The following is a 17,747-nucleotide window of genomic DNA, read 5'->3' as shown; positions in this document are numbered from 1 at the left end:
TTTTTTTTGAGACAGAGTCTTACTCTGTCACCCAGGCTGGAGTGCAGTGGCGTGATCTTGGCTTACTGCAAGCTCTGCCTCCTGGGTTCACGCCATTCTCCTGCCTCAGCCTCCCAAGTAGCTGGGACTACAGGTGCCCTCCACCTCGCCCGGCTAGTTTTTTGTGATTTTATAGAGACGGGTTTCACCATGTTAGCCAGGATGATCTCGATCTCCGGACCTCGTGATCCGCCCACCTCGGCCTCCCAAAGTCCTGGGATTACAGGCATGAGCCACAGTGCCTGGCCCCGATGATATATTTTATTATATATATGTAAAGTCAAAATACTATCTTTAAAGTCACTTCCAATACTTCCTCTCTTTGTGGTTATATTGCTAAACAGATGTACATGTCAATTCATTGGTTATTTTATTTCATTTTGGAATTGCTTGTGCAATTTAATTTTGTTTAAAATTATGTAAAATAGTAATCTGGGTCCAAAGTAAAATTTTAAGTAACCTATATGCTGTCCCTGTTTCCTTCAAACAATTCCCTTCTTCCTTCCCTGCTTTTTTTAATGGTTAATGCTCCATGATTTGTTTATATATCCACAAACACACACATATTAGTAGTCTTCTCTTCACTGGCTAAGGCAATTACATACTCTATACATTTTTTCCTCCTTACTTTTTTTCACTTGACATTATTTCCTGGATATGGTCTCAGAATAGTATATAGAGATACACTGTATACTCTATTATACCATGGTGTATGGATATGATATTGTTTATTCAATAAGTCCCTTATTGACAGGCACTTGAGTTTCCAGTATGCATTATTTTTCTGGTACTTCTACTGTTACACATGTGCTGCACTGAATACCTTTGTACGTGCATCCTTATATTTTGTGATATCATTGGAAATGGGATTTCTGAGTCATGGGGTAAATTCATACCTAATTTCACTAGGCACTGCCAAATTCCCCTTGTTGCAGCTGAGGTTCCTAGGAATCTGACTCAGAGACAGAGACAAATGTGTGGGAGGTTTATGAGGTTTTGCTCTCAGGATCAGCAGCTGTGGAAAGGTGAAGGAAGAAGCATTGGAGACAGGGAGAAGTCGGGCTATGAACCAAATATTTTTTACCTATATTTTCACTGTTAAGTGAAACAGTGGAAGAAACATGTGTCTGTAATAGAAGATTGCTTAAATATTCAGATATTTTCTAGTTGAGTACTGGGGGGTTGGCGATAACATATGTCATCCATACACATCTTTGAAGTATTTTAGAACTGTTCCTCAATGGAAAGACCACAACATGTAACATTAGGTTTCTTGTTTTATAAAATATCAAGCTTTCTCTCAGCTCTTGAAAATCCAATTTATTCTTCTTAATTCGTTTCAAGCTCAAACATCCTCCTCAGAGCAGTCTTCCCCAGTGGCCATACTGAAATTAGGACTTTCCATCCAGTTTCACTTCATCACATTTCTCCATTTATTCCTTAAACATTATCACTCTGTATAACTATCTCTGCTGTTTTCTTGCTAGGGCCTGTCTAACCAACCAGAATATAGAGCTCTGTGATCTTGCCTGTTGCATTTACTGCTTTATTTTCAGTGTCTGGAGTATTTAACATTAGAGATCAATGAATATTTGTAAACTATATAAATTAATGAAAAAATAGGAATGAATACACATCCAAATCCATAGCAAGAGAAAAGGCAGCCTCACATACTAGTGTTAATCCTGCAGACAGCTTCCTGCTAGGGAATATGGGGCTAGGGGTTGCGCCAGAGCCTTCCAGCCTCAGTCAACAACAGAGCCAGAGCTAACCAATTCCTTGAGAGTCTCAGAAGGTTAGAGTCTGAGTCTCTGGCTCAGATTCTTCCCACCTTCAGAGCAAGTCCCATTAGAGGTTTTCAGTGAACATTCCTGCCAACAAATATTGGTCAAAGGCGCTTGGACTGACCCAGCAGGTTCCTCCACTTCAAATCTCAGCTGGAAGGCCCTGGAGCTTCTTAAGAGAACTGATTGCTGGCCTGCCCCAACTCTGCCTGCCAAGGAATGGGGCAGTCTCTAAAAACCAACAAAAGCTCCTCTCACATCCTATCCCCAAGAGCACACCTATGTTTATATAACAGGAGGATAGTGCAGTTGCTTTAATACTTAAAAGCAAATCCAAAGGCACTTGCTACCTTTATACCATGACAGAAGAGTCTGGAGGAAAAGTTAACCTCAGATACCAACCAACCACTCATTACACTTACACATGGTATTATCTACAAGCTCTAAAACATATTAGCAACTGCCCATATAAAATTAAATATGTACCTGGGCATGCTGATGCACACGTACTCACATACTCGAGAGGCTGAGGTAGGAGGCTCTCTTGAGGCTGGGAGTCCAAGGCTGCAGTGTGCTATAATTGCACCTGCAAATAACCACTGCACTCCAGCCTGAGCAACATAGTGAGGACCTGTCACTATTTTGTAAGTAAAGATTGTAAATATGTACTAGTGGCTTAGGTTTATGACTCTCTTGAGAATTATTTATTATCTCTGTCCTCAACAAAGTCCTGTAGAGTAGAAAGTCTTTGTCCAAGGAGTTCCAGATGACAAGCACCACATACCTTTGTGTGTGTGTGTATCATTATATTTTGCCATATCACTGGAAATGGGCTTTCAGAGTCACGGAGGAAATTCATACATAATTTCTCTAGGCACTGCTAAATTCCACTTGTTTCAGCTTGGGTTCCTGGGAATCTGACTCAGAGACAGAGATAAATGTGTGGGAGGTTTATAAGGTTTATATTCAAGATCCATGAATGTAGTTTCCAGGTAAAAACTGTGAAATGAGGCTAGATCCCAGAATTGCTCTATCAAATTTGACAAAATGAATGAAAAATAATTAATAAATGGGTGGATATCAAAGGTTTTTATGATGATGACATATATTCCTATACACTGACCAAAGAGAACAGGTGATTGATGAGTGGCCCAGGATCAAGTATCTCCTAACACCAATCAACCTCCCATGTACAATGGAAAGAAAATAGTCAAAATCACAAATTCAATAGTTATCATTAATGCTTTCTAATTCATAGAAACATGAACAAATTGGGTGAATAGACAAGAAAAAAAAACTTTCAAGTATAAACTCCCCATGTGAGTTCCATCTCTGGTTTGGTGAAGTGGGCGTAGCTTACTAGATCCCCTAAGAGTGGGGAAACCAGGCCTAATCAAAAATCCAAAATCTGAAATGCTCCAAAATTCAAAACTTTTTGAGTGCCACCAATGTTAATGCCAGAAGTGGAAATTCCCACTTTTGGGACACCTTTGCTTTCTGATGGTTCAATGTACACAAACTTTGTTTCATGCACAAACTTACTTAAAATATTTTATAAATTACCTTTAGGCTCTGTGTAAAGGTATATAGGAAACATAAATGAATTTTGTGTTTAGAGTTGGGTCCCATCACCAAGGTATCTCCTTATGTGTATGCAAATATTCCACAACCTGAAAAAAATCAAAATCTGAAACACTAGTGCTTGGTCCCAAGCATTTTCCATAAGAGCTGCTCAACCCTATATTATCTCCTTCAGTTCTAACAATAATCTTCCAATAATATTGGAAATGTAGTTTATTAAACCAGGAGAAAGAGTAAACATTATGACATTCATAGGAATGTTTGTATGTTTAAGCAGGGTTTTGGTATGACGTATAAATATGGATATATCTGTGCTCACAGTCAAAATACATCTGTATTCTGACTATTCCAAGTGAGTAATTTATGTACCTGCAATTTGTTACAAAAGTGAGTTTTCCAAATTATTTTCTTAAATCTGACAGGTTAAATAGGTTAAATAAAATTGCGTGTCTAATAGGCATGATTGAGACCTAAAGAGATTTTACCCTGTATTCACCAGCTTAAAATAAAAGAAAAAAATACATTTACAATTTCAAGGCACCTCTCTGATCATCTATGCCCATATTGTTCAGTGATGATGAAGACAGTTTTTAAAGTTGTGTTATTTACTATGGTTTATCTGTATTTAAGGAATTAAAAATACAAATAAAGATACTCAAGTGTTAGGGGCTGCAGGTCTTCAAAATGTTTTTTACAGCATCTGATCAACATAGTTCTCTCTAGTCCTTTTCTTGATGTTACAGATCCTAAGAAAACATCATTTCTAGATTCTAGTATTTCTGTCCTGTTTGTATTTATCAGAGAGTGAAATAAATCCAGAAGAGTATTTTTACATCCTATACAATCTGAACAGAAAAACAAAACAAGCTAAGTGAAGATATATTTGATTACTACCAGTAGACTTCATTACTTTTATGTTCAAGAAAAAATATATAAATTGTTAGATGTTTTACCTTCAATATGGTGAAAATGACAGCAGCGCACTTCACACTTACTGTTTTATTCAGTGCAGTACCTTCCTAATTTGGCAGTTTTTTAATTGACATTCAGAAACCTATCGCCCATGTTTCCTGTCTGCTCAGGTGTGGTTTGTGAACAATTCCTAACCATACCATCATATCCCTTTCTTTTCATCCTCAGTGGCTTCCCCTGCATTTCCAGCTCTGAAGTAACACATGCTTTTCCTTTCTTAAACACAGTATTATTCGCACCTTCACATCCTGTAAAGCTTCCTTTGCACAACATATACCTGTTGATAACCATGTACCCAGATGTAGGTTCCGTCAAAGCCTCAGTAATTGAGTGACAGAGTTCTGGTGTGTAGACATCAGTGGCTTTGGAAGAAAGCCAGCCTGGGTTTAGTAAAAATTAAAGAAATAGATAAGAAACATGATAGATGGCTTGACAGTCAAGGACAGGTTTAATTTAAAGAAAACAAACATGAGAGGGGCTTCTGGCCAAGTTAGGTCAGAGGCACACTCCCTTACAGACTAACAGTTTTTAAGGATTCAGGGTGGGAGAGTTTATCAGAGACTTCGACTGCTTCTTTGTCTCTTTGTTGTGCTTATCTGGGAGGGAGAGTTGTGTCTCTGTTCCCATAACTCTTTCTGCAAATGCAGGCATACCCTACTTTTAGCTTCTTATCTTTTAGCTTCCCTGACAGTGCACCCAAAGGGAAAGGAATGTGCTTATTAAGGCCCACTGTTTAACTGGGGCCCATTGTGTGAGGATGAAGTTGGGCAGTTACCCAAGAGACTTTGCCACCTCCTCCCTCTGTGCCAGAGCTGTCTTATCTGTGTTTTACTGTCTGCTCTTTCTGGCTGCTTGTAGTTAAAAGAGAAGTGATTTCCTTGAAATGCATGGGGCTACAAAGGGAGCTGGAACGTAAATTAGTGGTGTGTGTCTGAGATGTGCTCCTGCTCTGTCAGGTTTGCTTCCTGTCCCTGCCAGTTATTAGCTAAGAAACATGGAGAAAATTGCCTAGCTTTTCCAAACTCCATCTTTAAAGTGAGAATAGTAACTTTCAAGTTTATTATAATGATTGAAAGAGATAATACATATATTAAATGCCTAGCATATCTTAAACCTCATTAAATAGCAGCTACTTTCATTGTTTTCCACACTTAAACATTATAAACAGATATTATACAAGATTTAATATTGGTAACTAGCTGTCTGAGATCATTAATATTGCCCTTAGGATACTGTCAAATCATCTGTTGAAATTTACCTGATATCCTAACTGCTATGCTTACTCACTTTTCCCTCCCTCCCTCCCCACTTTCCATCTCCCTTCCCCTCCCTCCCTCTGTCATCCCCTTCCTTCCTTCTTTCCTCGTTTCCTTTCTTTCTTTATTTTTCTTTTTAAGAAATGCCTCTTTATGAAAATATTTCAAAAGGAATTCAAATTTATTGTGAAAAAATGCGCACCAATACAGAAATATAGAGAGGAAAATGGCAACTCATCCTCCTCCCCACACCACCAGCTCCAGTCTCATGCCTCTGGACCGAGGTAGCCAATCCTAAAAGTTTGATATAGATCATCTCAGATGCTTATCTATGTGTGTGTGTGCTCTGCGCATTGATTTTTTAGTTAATGTATCATGTTGGAGAACGTCCGCCTTTTTACTTTATATTTATGCAACAACTTAGCAGACCACAACCTTTTAGGGTCTCGTTTTCTTGTCCTCAGCATGCAGGACAATTGTCTTCTGGCTGTAAGTAAGCTTGTAAGTCATTCTGATCAAATCATCTCTATCCTTTTTTTTTTCCCAATGGATGCTGAGAATACATTACCATCTCCAAATGTAATGTCAATTCATATTTTTATTTTCTTTGTAGCAGTTCTTGCTTTCAGTATTGTGTTTTTGCAGGACATAAAAATTAATAAAAATTTTATTTTTGTTAGAATATAACTTTTATCCATAGAAAATGTTCATTTTTAATTTTTCCTCTTTGAAATTATTGCATCCCTTAGTAATGCTGGCATGTCTGCTTTTTTGTTTTTGTATTTTTTGAAATAAAACTTTGTTGATTTTGTCATTTTCAATGCTTTTATGTCACTTAGTTTCAAGGGTGTCTTTTATAAGCAACTTATATCCAGATGTTTTTAAACTAATCTAACAGCCTCTATCAAATAGAAATTCAATACATTCATATATACTGTGATGATTCAAATGTATTTCTTGCTCTTACCCCCTTTTAATTTTATTTTCTATTTTTATGCTTTATTTCTTTTTACATTTTTCCTTGCTTACTACTAAGTTTTATCCATTTCTTAAATTTCCTCAACACATTTGTAGATTATACATTTTACTTCTATTTTTGGAGCAGTTATCTTAACATTTTATATTTAATTTGGAATTACCTGAGAAATATAATTGTACATTCCCCTTATTTGAAGAAATAAATTATTGAGGCAAAAGCCCTTTTGATCATCTCTTTCAATGTTAGTCCTTTCTGTCTATCCCACAATCCAATAGAAAAACTCTTATCAGTTTACTGTGGTTGTTCCCTGACATTTTGGACATATACTGACGTATGTTTACTTTGCTTTATATTGGTCTTCCATAAGTAGCATCACCAAGTTCTGCTATTTTTGAAATTGTTTTACTCAGCAAATGTTTTGAACATCTTCCCTTGGTAATTAATATAGGTGGACCTATTCTTATTGACTGGTAAACAGTAATCCATCGTATGAGTAAATGCCAATTTTTATTTGCATTCATGTTAGTGAATATTTAACTTCTTCATACTTTTTCACTATTGCCAACAATTTGCAATGAACTTCCTAGTACTGCCTCCGTGTATACTACTATAGGCTATTACTATTTTTAATGTTATTGGATACTGCCAAATTGATCTCCAGATTTTATGAAAGATTATTTTTCTCCACACTCTTGCCAGCACTTAATATTGTTAGCTTTTGAAACTTTCACTAATTTTCTGGATAAAAAACGTTATCGTATATAATTTGCATTTACATGATTATATCTTTTCAAATGTTGGATATTTCACTTGGATTTCATCTTTCATGAGCTGTTTGAGAATATAGTTTAAAACTATTTTCAGTTTTTTTGCTTTTCTGTTTATTCTTAGAAATTACTCATATATTCTGGATTCTAATTTTGTATCTGTTCAATCTGTTGCAAATATTTTTCTCTCAATGATCTCACCTTCTTTAACTTTATTTATGCTGCTGCCTTTATGCTAAGAAGTTCTTGGGTTTTTTTCTTTAATTCTATGTGGTTGTTGCAACTTTTGTCACCCATTCTGGTCACTTCCTAGATTCCCAATGCTACTGTGGTTTGTATGTGTGTGTGGGCATGTGGATGAATGTATGCAATCATTTCAATTAGCTGTGGAGAGGATATCTGCAGGTAACTGCAGCTGTCCATATTGAAGGTTTACTGCCATTAGCTGAGACTTTGCCAGGTGCCTGTAAGAAGACGCTAAGCATACTTAGAGTGGAATGTTTTATTATTAAATCTTGTAGTTCAATGTCATTAACTTCCCAAATTATCTTGAGTTCCAACAGGTAACAAAAAGCCACAGGCAGAACTGATACCTGATATGACATTTACCATGTCAGCCTGAAAATGGGATGGCAAAACTAAGACATGCCATCTCCTCATTTTCATGCTGAAAAGAAAGAGAATCTGAACAAGAGTTACAATTTTCAATAATGTTTTACTACCAGAATAAATTAACTATACTTTTAAAAAATATAACATTTAATGTTTAATTATAAGAGAAATAGGTGTTAATTTTAAAATTTGAGACAATAAAGTTTTATAAGATAATTAAAAGGACCTAAAATCCCACCAGCCAAGACGACCACTGAAGACTTTTTTTTTAACAAAGATATTTTGATAAATATGCTTTAGGTTCTGCTTCAATGTCTGGTTTTATGGTTTTTTATTTTTTTCCCCAAAATTTGGCTTATTTAGAGCATGGTATCCTGGAATCTAATCTTAAAAGTTTTTCCATTAAGCATTTTTCAAATTATCTGATAATTATTTTAATCACAATATGGTTTGCAATCTATTGTTAACCATAATTTATGTAACCAACCTCCTGTTGCTTGACATTTACAGCATATACAAATTGTTTTTAAAAATTCTTGAAATACAAAACCTTTTCTTGATTCATTACATTTTGACCATTCCTTAATAAAAAGAAGTGAATACTCTAACCAGATCTAAGTGAATTTTTAAAAACAGTGTGTGTTTGTATAAATCTTCAAGTGTAGTGTTAAACAATTTACTTCTGATGTGTTCCTAGATCAGAACTACCCTATGGAGAGTCCAAATTTGGTGTTTTTGCAATCTTCCTTTGCAGAAAGTTAGTTCGAGTAATTCATAAGCAGTACTACTTTCTCTGGACACAATAAACTAATTTTTCTAACTTAATTAGTTTATATGTTTAATTATTTTAAAAGTCAAGAAACTGAAGCCACAATATTCAACAGTTAGTTGACTAAATAGGAGGAATTCCTGGAGGTGTTCATTTAGAAAATGTGGATTTTAAGATATACAAGTAAGGGTACTACCTCTATAGCGTTTCCTGAAATCTATGACAACATTGATTGTGAAAAATGCCATTATTTTATGTATCACTGAGAAAGACCAGGCTGGGCGTGGTGGCTCACGCCTGTAATCCCAGCACTTTGGAATGCCAAGGCGGGCTCACAAGGTCATGAGATTGAGACCATCCTGGCCAACACTGTGAAACCCTGTCTCTATTAAAAATACAAAAATTAGCTGGGTGTGGTGGCATGCGCCTATAGTCCCAGCTTCTTAGGAGGCTGAGGCAGGAGAATTGCCTGACCCCGGGAGGCAGAGGTTGCAGTGAGCTGAGATGGTGCCATTGCACCTTCTGGTGACAGAGCAAGACTCCATCTCAAAAAAAAAAGAAAGAAAAAAAAAGACCAAACATTGCCAATTAAATGATAATATGCCATCAGTTGTAAAACAAAAAAAAAAAAAGTGAGAAAATATGCCTTAAACATGATAAAAATAAATGATGTTAACATGCTAAAATCCTAATATTAGTAAGAATGTGAAGATTGACATGAACAATGCAATCTTCCTACCTGCACATAGATTTCTCTATTCAATGAGTTTGATTCAGTAGCTCATTAACTGACTGTAGACTCATTGTTTCTCCTGTCTCTTCCAGGTGTGGGGAGGATATCAGGCAGGACCAGCAGCAGCTCCTGGAGGGGATCTCAGAGCTGGACATCAGGACAGGGGGAGTCCCCTCACAGCTGCTGGTGCATGGAGCCCTGGCCTTCCCTCTGGGGCTGGATGCCTCACTCAACTGCTTCCTGGCAGCTGCTCACTATGGCCGGGGCCGTGTGGTCCTGGCTGCCCATGAGTGCCTGCTGTGTGCTCCCAAGATGGGGTCCTTCTTGCTCAATGCGGTGCGCTGGCTGGCCAGAGGCCAGACAGGCAAAGTTGGGGTGAACACAAATCTAAAAGATCTGTGTCCCCTCCTATCGGAACATGGCCTGCAATGCAGCCTGGAGCCCCATCTGAACAGTAACTTGTGTGTCTACTGCTGCAAGGCGTACAGTGACAAGGAGGCAAAGCAGCTGCAGGAGTTTGTGGCCGAGGGTGGGGGGCTGCTGATTGGGGGCCAGGCCTGGTGGTGGGCCTCCCAGAACCCTGGCCACTGCCCCTTGGCTGGCTTCCCTGGTAACGTCATCCTCAACTGCTTTGGCCTCAGCATCCTGCCTCAGACTCTCAAAGCAGGCTGTTTCCCCGTTCCCACCCCTGAGATGAGAAGCTACCACTTCCGCAAGGCGCTCTCTGAATTCCAGGCTATCCTGAACCACGAGAATGGGAACTTGGAAAAGAGCTGTCTGGCAAAGTTGAGAGTTGATGGTGCAGCCTTCCTGCAGATTCCTGCGGAGGGGATCCCTGCTTACGTATCCCTGCACAGGCTCCTGAGGAAGATGCTACGAGGGTCGGGCCTCCCAGCTGTGAGCCGGGAAAATCCAGTTGCCAGTGACTCCTATGAGGCTGCCATGCTCTCCCTGGCCACTGGGCTGGCTCACTCTGGAACTGACTGCTCCCAGCTGGCCCAGGGGCTTGGTACCTGGACCTGCTCCTCTAGTTTGTACCCCTCAAAACACCCCATCACTGTGGAGATTGACGGAATCAACCCAGGTAAGAAAACAGGAGAGAATGCCCAGAACATTAAAGACATAGGGGAAAGTGGGATTGGCTGACACTACACAGGACATTGCAAGTACTTACCTTCAGGAAGATTGACCTCATTCTTTTCTTTTTTTTTTTTTTTTTGAGACGGAGTCTCACTCTGTCACCCAGGCTGGAGTGCAGTGGTGCGATCTCGGCTCATGCAACCTGCACCTCCTGGGTTTAAGCAATTCTCCTCTCTCAGCCTCCTGAGTCACTGGGACTACAGGCACACACCACCAGGCCCGTCTAATTTTTGTACTTTTAGTAGAGATGGGGTTTCATAAGCAGTAAGAGAAATAGCATAAATGCATAATGGTAAGGCTGGTCTGGAATTCCTGACCTCAGGTGATCCACCTGCCTCGGCCTCCCAAAGTGCTGGGATTACAAGCATGAGCCACTGGGCCCAGCAGACTCCATTCTTTATCAGGTACTTTCAAGAAGATGTGGGCTGGGACTCTGCTTAAGGTTTAGGAGGGATGAGTCTAAGAAGAAGTGTGGATGACTTGAGATACACAGGGGAGAAGCTGTACCACTGGGAGAGGCTGGGAGGCCCTAAGTGGAGATAGAGTCACATAGGAAGGAAGAACTGAGCTTTCTCTATGACTTTTGTCAGGCAACAGTGATTGCTGGGTAAGTACCGGGCTCTACCTCCTGGAAGGACAAAATGCAGAAGTCTCACTGTCTGAAGTTGCTGCCTCTGCTGGCCTATGGGTAAGGTCTGAACACCCACATCTGCCACCCCTCAAAACCCTAGAGCTGTGTCATTCTCATCCACTATCTAGTTCCAGCTCATGGCAATGCTGCCAGGAGTACAGAGATGCATTATTCTGCCCATTTTACAGATTTTACAGATGAAGCAGCTAAATTTTAGGCCATCTAAGTGAGTGACTGAAGTGCCTAGTATTATCAAGCAAAAGAAGCTCACTGCAGAATGGACTGAAGCCAAAACTATGACACTTGAATTTTTCATTAAAACAAAAAGCATTTTATTGCAATTGGACTAATAAGGAGACAGGAGCCCAGCTCAAATCCGTCCCATTGTACTTAAAGAGTTACTTTATTAGAAAAGGTTTAGGGAGTGGATGATGTGATTAGTAGGTGACTGACAGAAGGAAAAGGAAGGGCTGGGAATCCTCGGGTGTGGGCAGTTACCCCTTGGTGCCTCCTCATGGGTCCCACGTGCAAATTCAGAGGGAGTTAGTATGAAACATGTGGTAGAAATTTGGGCTGGGTGTCAGCAAGCTCATTCTGCACAAACCCTGGTATTATCTCTTTTTTTTTTTTTTTGAGACGGAGCCTCGCTCTGTCGCCCAGGCTGGAGTGCAGTGGCACGATCTCGGCTCACTGCAAGCTCCGCCTTCTGGGTTCACGCCATTCTCCTGCCTCAGCCTCTGGAGTAGCTGGGACTACAGGCGCCCGCCACTGCGCCCAGCTAATTTTTTTATTTTTAGTAGAGACGGGGTTTCACTGTGGTCTCGATCTCCTGACCTTGTGATCCACCCACCTCGGCCTCCCAAAGTGCTGTGGTTTTATCTCTTTATCTTGACATCTGAAGGGTGTGAAAATCCCATCACTCCCCAAAATATGCCCTACATGCAGAATTTAAATTCATTTGGCCTCCTTGACTCTGAGGGCCACTTCCTACCACAGCTAGGGCCTCTTTTCTGTCAACATTCTTTCTGGAGCTTGCTTATATCAAACCTAAGAAAAGCAACTCCAGGACTCCAGACAAAACAGATCTCCACCCATCTGGCAGCCAGAAAGGGAAGCTCTGGACAAAGGGGAAGACAGAATCAACCTCATTCACTCTGGATGGGCCTCCTGTGTGTTCACAGAGGACACAGCACAGTCCCCCAGCCCATCCCCAACATCAGCATCACCAGACTGGCTTAGGTCCTGTTAGAAGAGCCCAGGATTTTGCCTGGCAGAAAGACAGAAGACCTTTGCCAGGATCAGCCTGGTCTCCCACCAATTCATGTCAGGTGAAGATTTATGGTGGAGCTGTTTAAATCCTTGGAAAAATGATTTTACATGCTTTGAAGTCCAGATAACTTTGGACTGCTAAAATTGAGAAGTTTCCATGCCTAGCACATAGATAAGGGAAGCTGGGGTTTCATGGGCATGTTTGTCTAATATCTTCCATCTAAACAGCCTCACACGCACATCACAAGGATTCTAATTCCTCCATCACTTGGTGGAATCACCTGTCCAGGTACAGATTGGCTGCCACACCGATGACCTAACCAAGGCCAGGAAGCTATCTCGAGCCCCCGTGGTGACTCATCAATGCTGTATGGACAGGACTGAACGGTCAGTCTCCTGCCTCTGGGGCGGCCTTCTCTACGTCATCGTGCCCAAGGGCAGCCAACTAGGCCCTGTGTCTGTCACTATCAGGGGGGCTGTGCCTGCCCCATACTATAAGCTGGGTAAGTGGAATGAACATTTAGGGAGGAGGAAGAGTGGCAGATGCCATGGAAACTGTGGGATGGTTGCTAAATGGGAGAGAAATAAGGTTTGGTGGAGAGAAAGAGGAAGAAGTGTTGGGGGAGAACGTGGAGGAAGGAGATATGGAATACCCTGTGTCTATGGATACTTCAGAGCAGACAAAGAGAAGAGTCAGGAAGCATTTTCTTCACTTTATAGCCTATAGACCCCTGGGATAGTGGTTCATTATTGCAATGTTCTTCCAGAGTTCAGGTGGTATTTTTCAACTCAAGGGAAGTTGGGGAAATGGGTATGGTAGGTTCCATGATATTTATTCTCAGGTAAGACATCACTAGAAGAGTGGAAGAAGCAGATGCAGGAGGACCCGGCTCCCTGGGGAGAGCTGGCCACAGACAACATCATCCTGACAGTGCCAACCACAAACCTCCAGGCCCTGAAGGACCCCGAGCCTGTGCTCCGCCTCTGGGATGAGATGATGGAGGCTGTGGCCAGGCTGGCGGCTGAACCCTTCCCTCTCCGCCGTCCCGAGAGAATTGTGGCTGATGTGCAGATCTCAGCTGGTGGGTGCTCCCAGGGAATCCTCCTAGTCAGTGGAAACCATGTAATCTATTACTTTGCCTTTTATGAACGTCCAAGATGTGTAAGCATAATTTTATTAGTAAAGCAAGGGAAAAATATATAAAAGACATTGACCACAATGGGGATGAAAGAATGTTTACATGTGAAAAAAACAAATTATTGGTATCTACAAGGTGAGATTTCACCAGATGGTAGAACAATCTCAGAAAAAGTTGTACTGCGAATTCATAGATGGCAACCAGAGTTATTTCAAGGACAGCATAGAAAATCAACTATTTTCTTCAAACATAAGCCAAGTTGGAAATGAAAAGAGGAAATACGTAAGGAGGTTTATGGTAAGTACTGAGTGATTAGAAAGAAAGCGGTGCATAGGAAGAGAAATAAGGAACTCGGGATCCCACATGGGGAAAGTTCTTTGTACCTCAAATTTCATAGCTTCAAATAAGGACAAAAATTACCTCTATCATAGAGTGTAAATTTGGACAAAAGTAGTATACATGAGGAAGAAAGAATGACACTGTTCTAGCCCTCAAGGATCTCAGATCCAGTCATAGGACATCATATATCAGACTGACATGTAAAGGACACTCCCACACACAAAATGGAGGTGTCGAATTACAGCAAGAATGACTATGTAAAGTGTAACCATATTCTCCGGGGCCAGAGTGAGGAGGAGGCCACAACTCAGGTGTGAGAGGCTAAGAAGGGGATTAGGTACTATTCAGTTCCTGACCAAGTAGGAGAAAGCTATTTGCTTTCCAATCATCACAGAGATTCTGCAATTATTGGGGATAACCAGGATGGTGAAGAAAAGTCCCATAATAGAGAAGAATGAAGGAGATAGTTTGGGCAGACCCTCCTCAATGCTCATCTCTTCCTTCTGTATTCCCAGGCTGGATGCATTCAGGATACCCCATCATGTGCCACCTGGAGTCTGTGAAGGAGATCATCAACGAGATGGACATGAGGAGCAGGGGTGTGTGGGGCCCCATCCATGAGCTGGGCCACAACCAACAGCGGCATGGATGGGAGTTCCCCCCGCACACTACTGAGGCCACCTGCAACCTTTGGTCAGTCTACGTGCATGAAACAGTCCTAGGGATCCCCAGGGCTCAGGCCCACGAGGCTCTGAGCCCTCCAGAGCGAGAGAAGAGGATCAAGGCCCACCTGGGAAAGGGAGCCCCTCTGTGTGACTGGAATGTGTGGACAGCCCTGGAAACATATCTACAGGTACTGAGCAGAAATTCTGGGAGAAGGGGATGACCAGACCCTTCAGTTATGTAGTGACCTGGATCTCAGTAGCTCTCCAGCTCCTTTACCACCCCACTAGGTCCAGGGACCACCACCTCCCCTGGAAATGAGATGGACTGGGCCGCATGGCAGTGCTTCTTGGGTTATACCCCTCTAAGACAGAGAAAATAACACCTGGCTCATTTACCTTCTGATTTTGCGATGTACGAGGAAATGAAAAATATTATGAAAAAATAGAAATATAGCATAAGTTAAAGAGTTTAAGCAACCTGTCCAGTATCCCCCATTTAAGTGAAGTACCTAGAACTTAAAATCAGGACCTAATGACAAGCCCCAGGCTTTCGCATTGCCATACCCTCTCTTAGTTTTTTGTGCCTTTCACTAATTTTGTGAAGAGTGAATGTGAGACAGTCCCAGTTAATGAGGTAACTTTGTACTGCATTCATTTCCATATCCTTAGATAGCCAGTCTGGGGGTATATAGGACCATTGACCACAATGGTAGGTTGCTCCTAAACTGTAAATTTAAGCCCTGATTCTGTCCTATTCTGCTATCTACTCACTGTGGAGCCCTGAATATCATTTCTCAATAGCTCTAGAGAGACCAAGTCTGGGACTTGGCCTCAAGACAAACAGGCACCTTCTAACTCCTCTTCCTGCTACAGGGCTTCTCCCCAGCATCCGTGCTGCTGCTGCCTTAGCTCAGGCCTCGTTAGCCTTCCCTCAGTGCATTCCAGTAGCCTTCTAAATTGTCCTAGCATCTTGCCTCAATCCTCTATGATTCATCTTCCTTACACTCCTTCCAAAATAATCTGAATACTCTGTCAATAAAATGCTTACAGTGTTCTCTAGCACATATAGGGAAAAGTCAAAGCTCATTAGCAGGGCATAGGAGGCCCTTCATGACCAGCACCACCAGCGCCTCTAGCTACATCTCCTGCTCTCCCCTCCACATTTACCCTCGGCATGCCAACCTGCTTATGCTTACGGACACATCTTGCTGTTTTGGCTTCTGTGCCTCCCCTTGTTTGCTTCCTGCTGCTGACTCATGCTGGAACATCTTGTCCATTAGCTGTCAAGTCACCTGTCCAAATTCAGCTCTGTTGTCCCCTTCTCTCCTGGACATCGCCTCCTTGATAAACCAACATTTTCAGTAATGTGTTTATCTACATGTGTTTCTCCCTTTGGCCAGTGTTCTCTAGAAGGACAAGAGCTCTTAATCATGTTTGCCTAGCACAGTAGCTGGCAGGGTCTGGATGTCTAATACATGTTGTATGTTTATTAAATGCTTAATTTATTGATGTATTCATTAATAAGTGTCAAAGAGCAAGCCAGTAAAGAACAGATGAGCAATAATAAGGGTACAGCAGTGAGACTCTGAGGGAGGCTAGACTTCGATGGTGTTATCTATCCTTGCGCTTTTACAAGCTAGAGTCAGAGAATGCTCATCTATTAAAGGGAGAGTGGAGATGGAAACCCCAGATCCCTGCTAACTGGAAATTTGTATAATCTTAGTGAACAGGGGCCTTCTGCCAAGGGCTGTCCGGAGGGCTGCCCCTTAAGAAGTATGAGCCACTCTCATTTGTAGCCCCTCAAGACAGGCTGGAGTTTTTTCTTTTTCTGCCCTAAATGCAGTGTTCTACAGAGCAATTTTGTATCACTGCAGATAGTCACAGGTCCAAGATGGTTATTTAAAAAATAAGGATTAGTATCATACCTGGAAAGTATAGTATTCGAGATTTGCAGCTTTTTTAGAATCTCATTAGGCCAAATATGTAGGAGGTGAGGGTTTCTCATCTCAGTCAGGTCCAAACCTGTCTTGATGCTGAGGAAAACACTTGAGATCTGGGAAGACAATTTTTTAAGTTAAAGATACTAATAGTGGACATTTATTGAGTGTTTACCTCTATTCAGACATTAGGTTTCCCCTGAGCACCCCCACTCGATTCAGGGGGTGGTGTTTTGTGGCTGAGAGGTGGAATGAGCAACGAAATTGCATTATTGTGCAGGGGTAGAGTGGGGAGATAGGGACACATACCCAGGATGAAGGTAACGATTGAGGGGAGGTGATCATGTGAATGAAATATATTTAAGAACGCACATGTCACATCACTTTTGCAAACTTGACACCTCATTCTGTTCCTTCTTTCCCTTTTCAGCTCCAAGAGGCCTTCGGGTGGGAGCCATTCACCCAGCTCTTTGCTGAGTACCAGACCCTCTCTCATCTCCCCAAAGACAACACTGGCAGGATGAACCTATGGGTAAAGAAGTTCTCTGAGAAAGTGAAGAAGAACCTGGTTCCCTTCTTTGAGGCCTGGGGCTGGCCTGTCCAGAAGGAGGTGGCTGACAGCCTGGCCTCCCTACCAGAGTGGCAGGAAAACCCCATGCAAGTATACCTCCGTGCCAAGGAGTGAAGGATACCCCGCAAGGCGGGAGAGAAAAAGCAGGGTCACGCGGGCAACTCCACCATGAGGCTTTGGCCATGTGTGCTCAGTATCTGGAGCCTGGATCCCGCTTCCAAGCCTGACCGCTAGATGGTGGCCAAGGTCATAAGAAAAAATGGAACCCCTTTCTGAAAAAGGTGCCTTCTGCTTCTTTTTATTGTTTTTCTGCTTACACTATTGCTTTCCCCAAGAGATTCATCTCACCTCTTAGTCTCCCGGAGAGGATCTTTCATCCTGCCATCCTGAGGCTTCTAAAGACCATGGGTTCCCATAACAACCTGATATCCCGTTCTCATCCCTGCCGTCCCTGAACAAGGCTTCTAATTTATTATGCTTTAAGAAGTTTTCATATAGCAAGCGAGACACACTGGAATAGTGGAGAGAGCCCTAAACCGGCTTTGGTGCTACGAGGACTATTCA

At 41.7% G+C, this 17,747-nt stretch overlaps 1 protein-coding gene across 3 annotated transcripts in view; it reads left to right on the top strand.

Annotated features, from left to right (window-relative positions):
- The window catches only part of TCAF2 (TRPM8 channel-associated factor 2), a 27,436-nt gene extending 9,947 nt beyond the window's left edge, over window positions 1–17,489 (top strand). For 2 of the 3 annotated variants that reach the window (XM_011941392.1, XM_011941391.1), the window contains exons 3-7: window positions 9,585–10,576; window positions 11,223–11,320; window positions 12,822–13,035; window positions 13,375–13,614; window positions 14,526–15,132. In XM_011941392.1, coding sequence (XP_011796782.1) covers window positions 9,585–10,576; window positions 11,223–11,320; window positions 12,822–13,035; window positions 13,375–13,614; window positions 14,526–14,896 — 1,915 coding nt within the window. In that variant the 3' untranslated portion in view covers window positions 14,897–15,132. Of the gene's footprint in view, window positions 1–9,584; window positions 10,577–11,222; window positions 11,321–12,821; window positions 13,036–13,374; window positions 13,615–14,525; window positions 15,133–17,042 lie in introns of those variants that run through there. The other variant, XM_011941390.1, reaches the window with a different exon arrangement.
- The last annotated feature ends 258 nt before the right edge of the window (window positions 17,490–17,747 follow it).

This window comes from Colobus angolensis, unplaced genomic scaffold, assembly GCF_000951035.1.
Source record: "Colobus angolensis palliatus isolate OR3802 unplaced genomic scaffold, Cang.pa_1.0 Scaffold2, whole genome shotgun sequence".
Classification (NCBI taxonomy): domain Eukaryota; kingdom Metazoa; phylum Chordata; class Mammalia; order Primates; family Cercopithecidae; genus Colobus; species Colobus angolensis.
The sequence above is the reverse complement of the archived record's forward strand: the minus strand, read 5'-3'. Positions and strand labels throughout refer to the sequence as shown.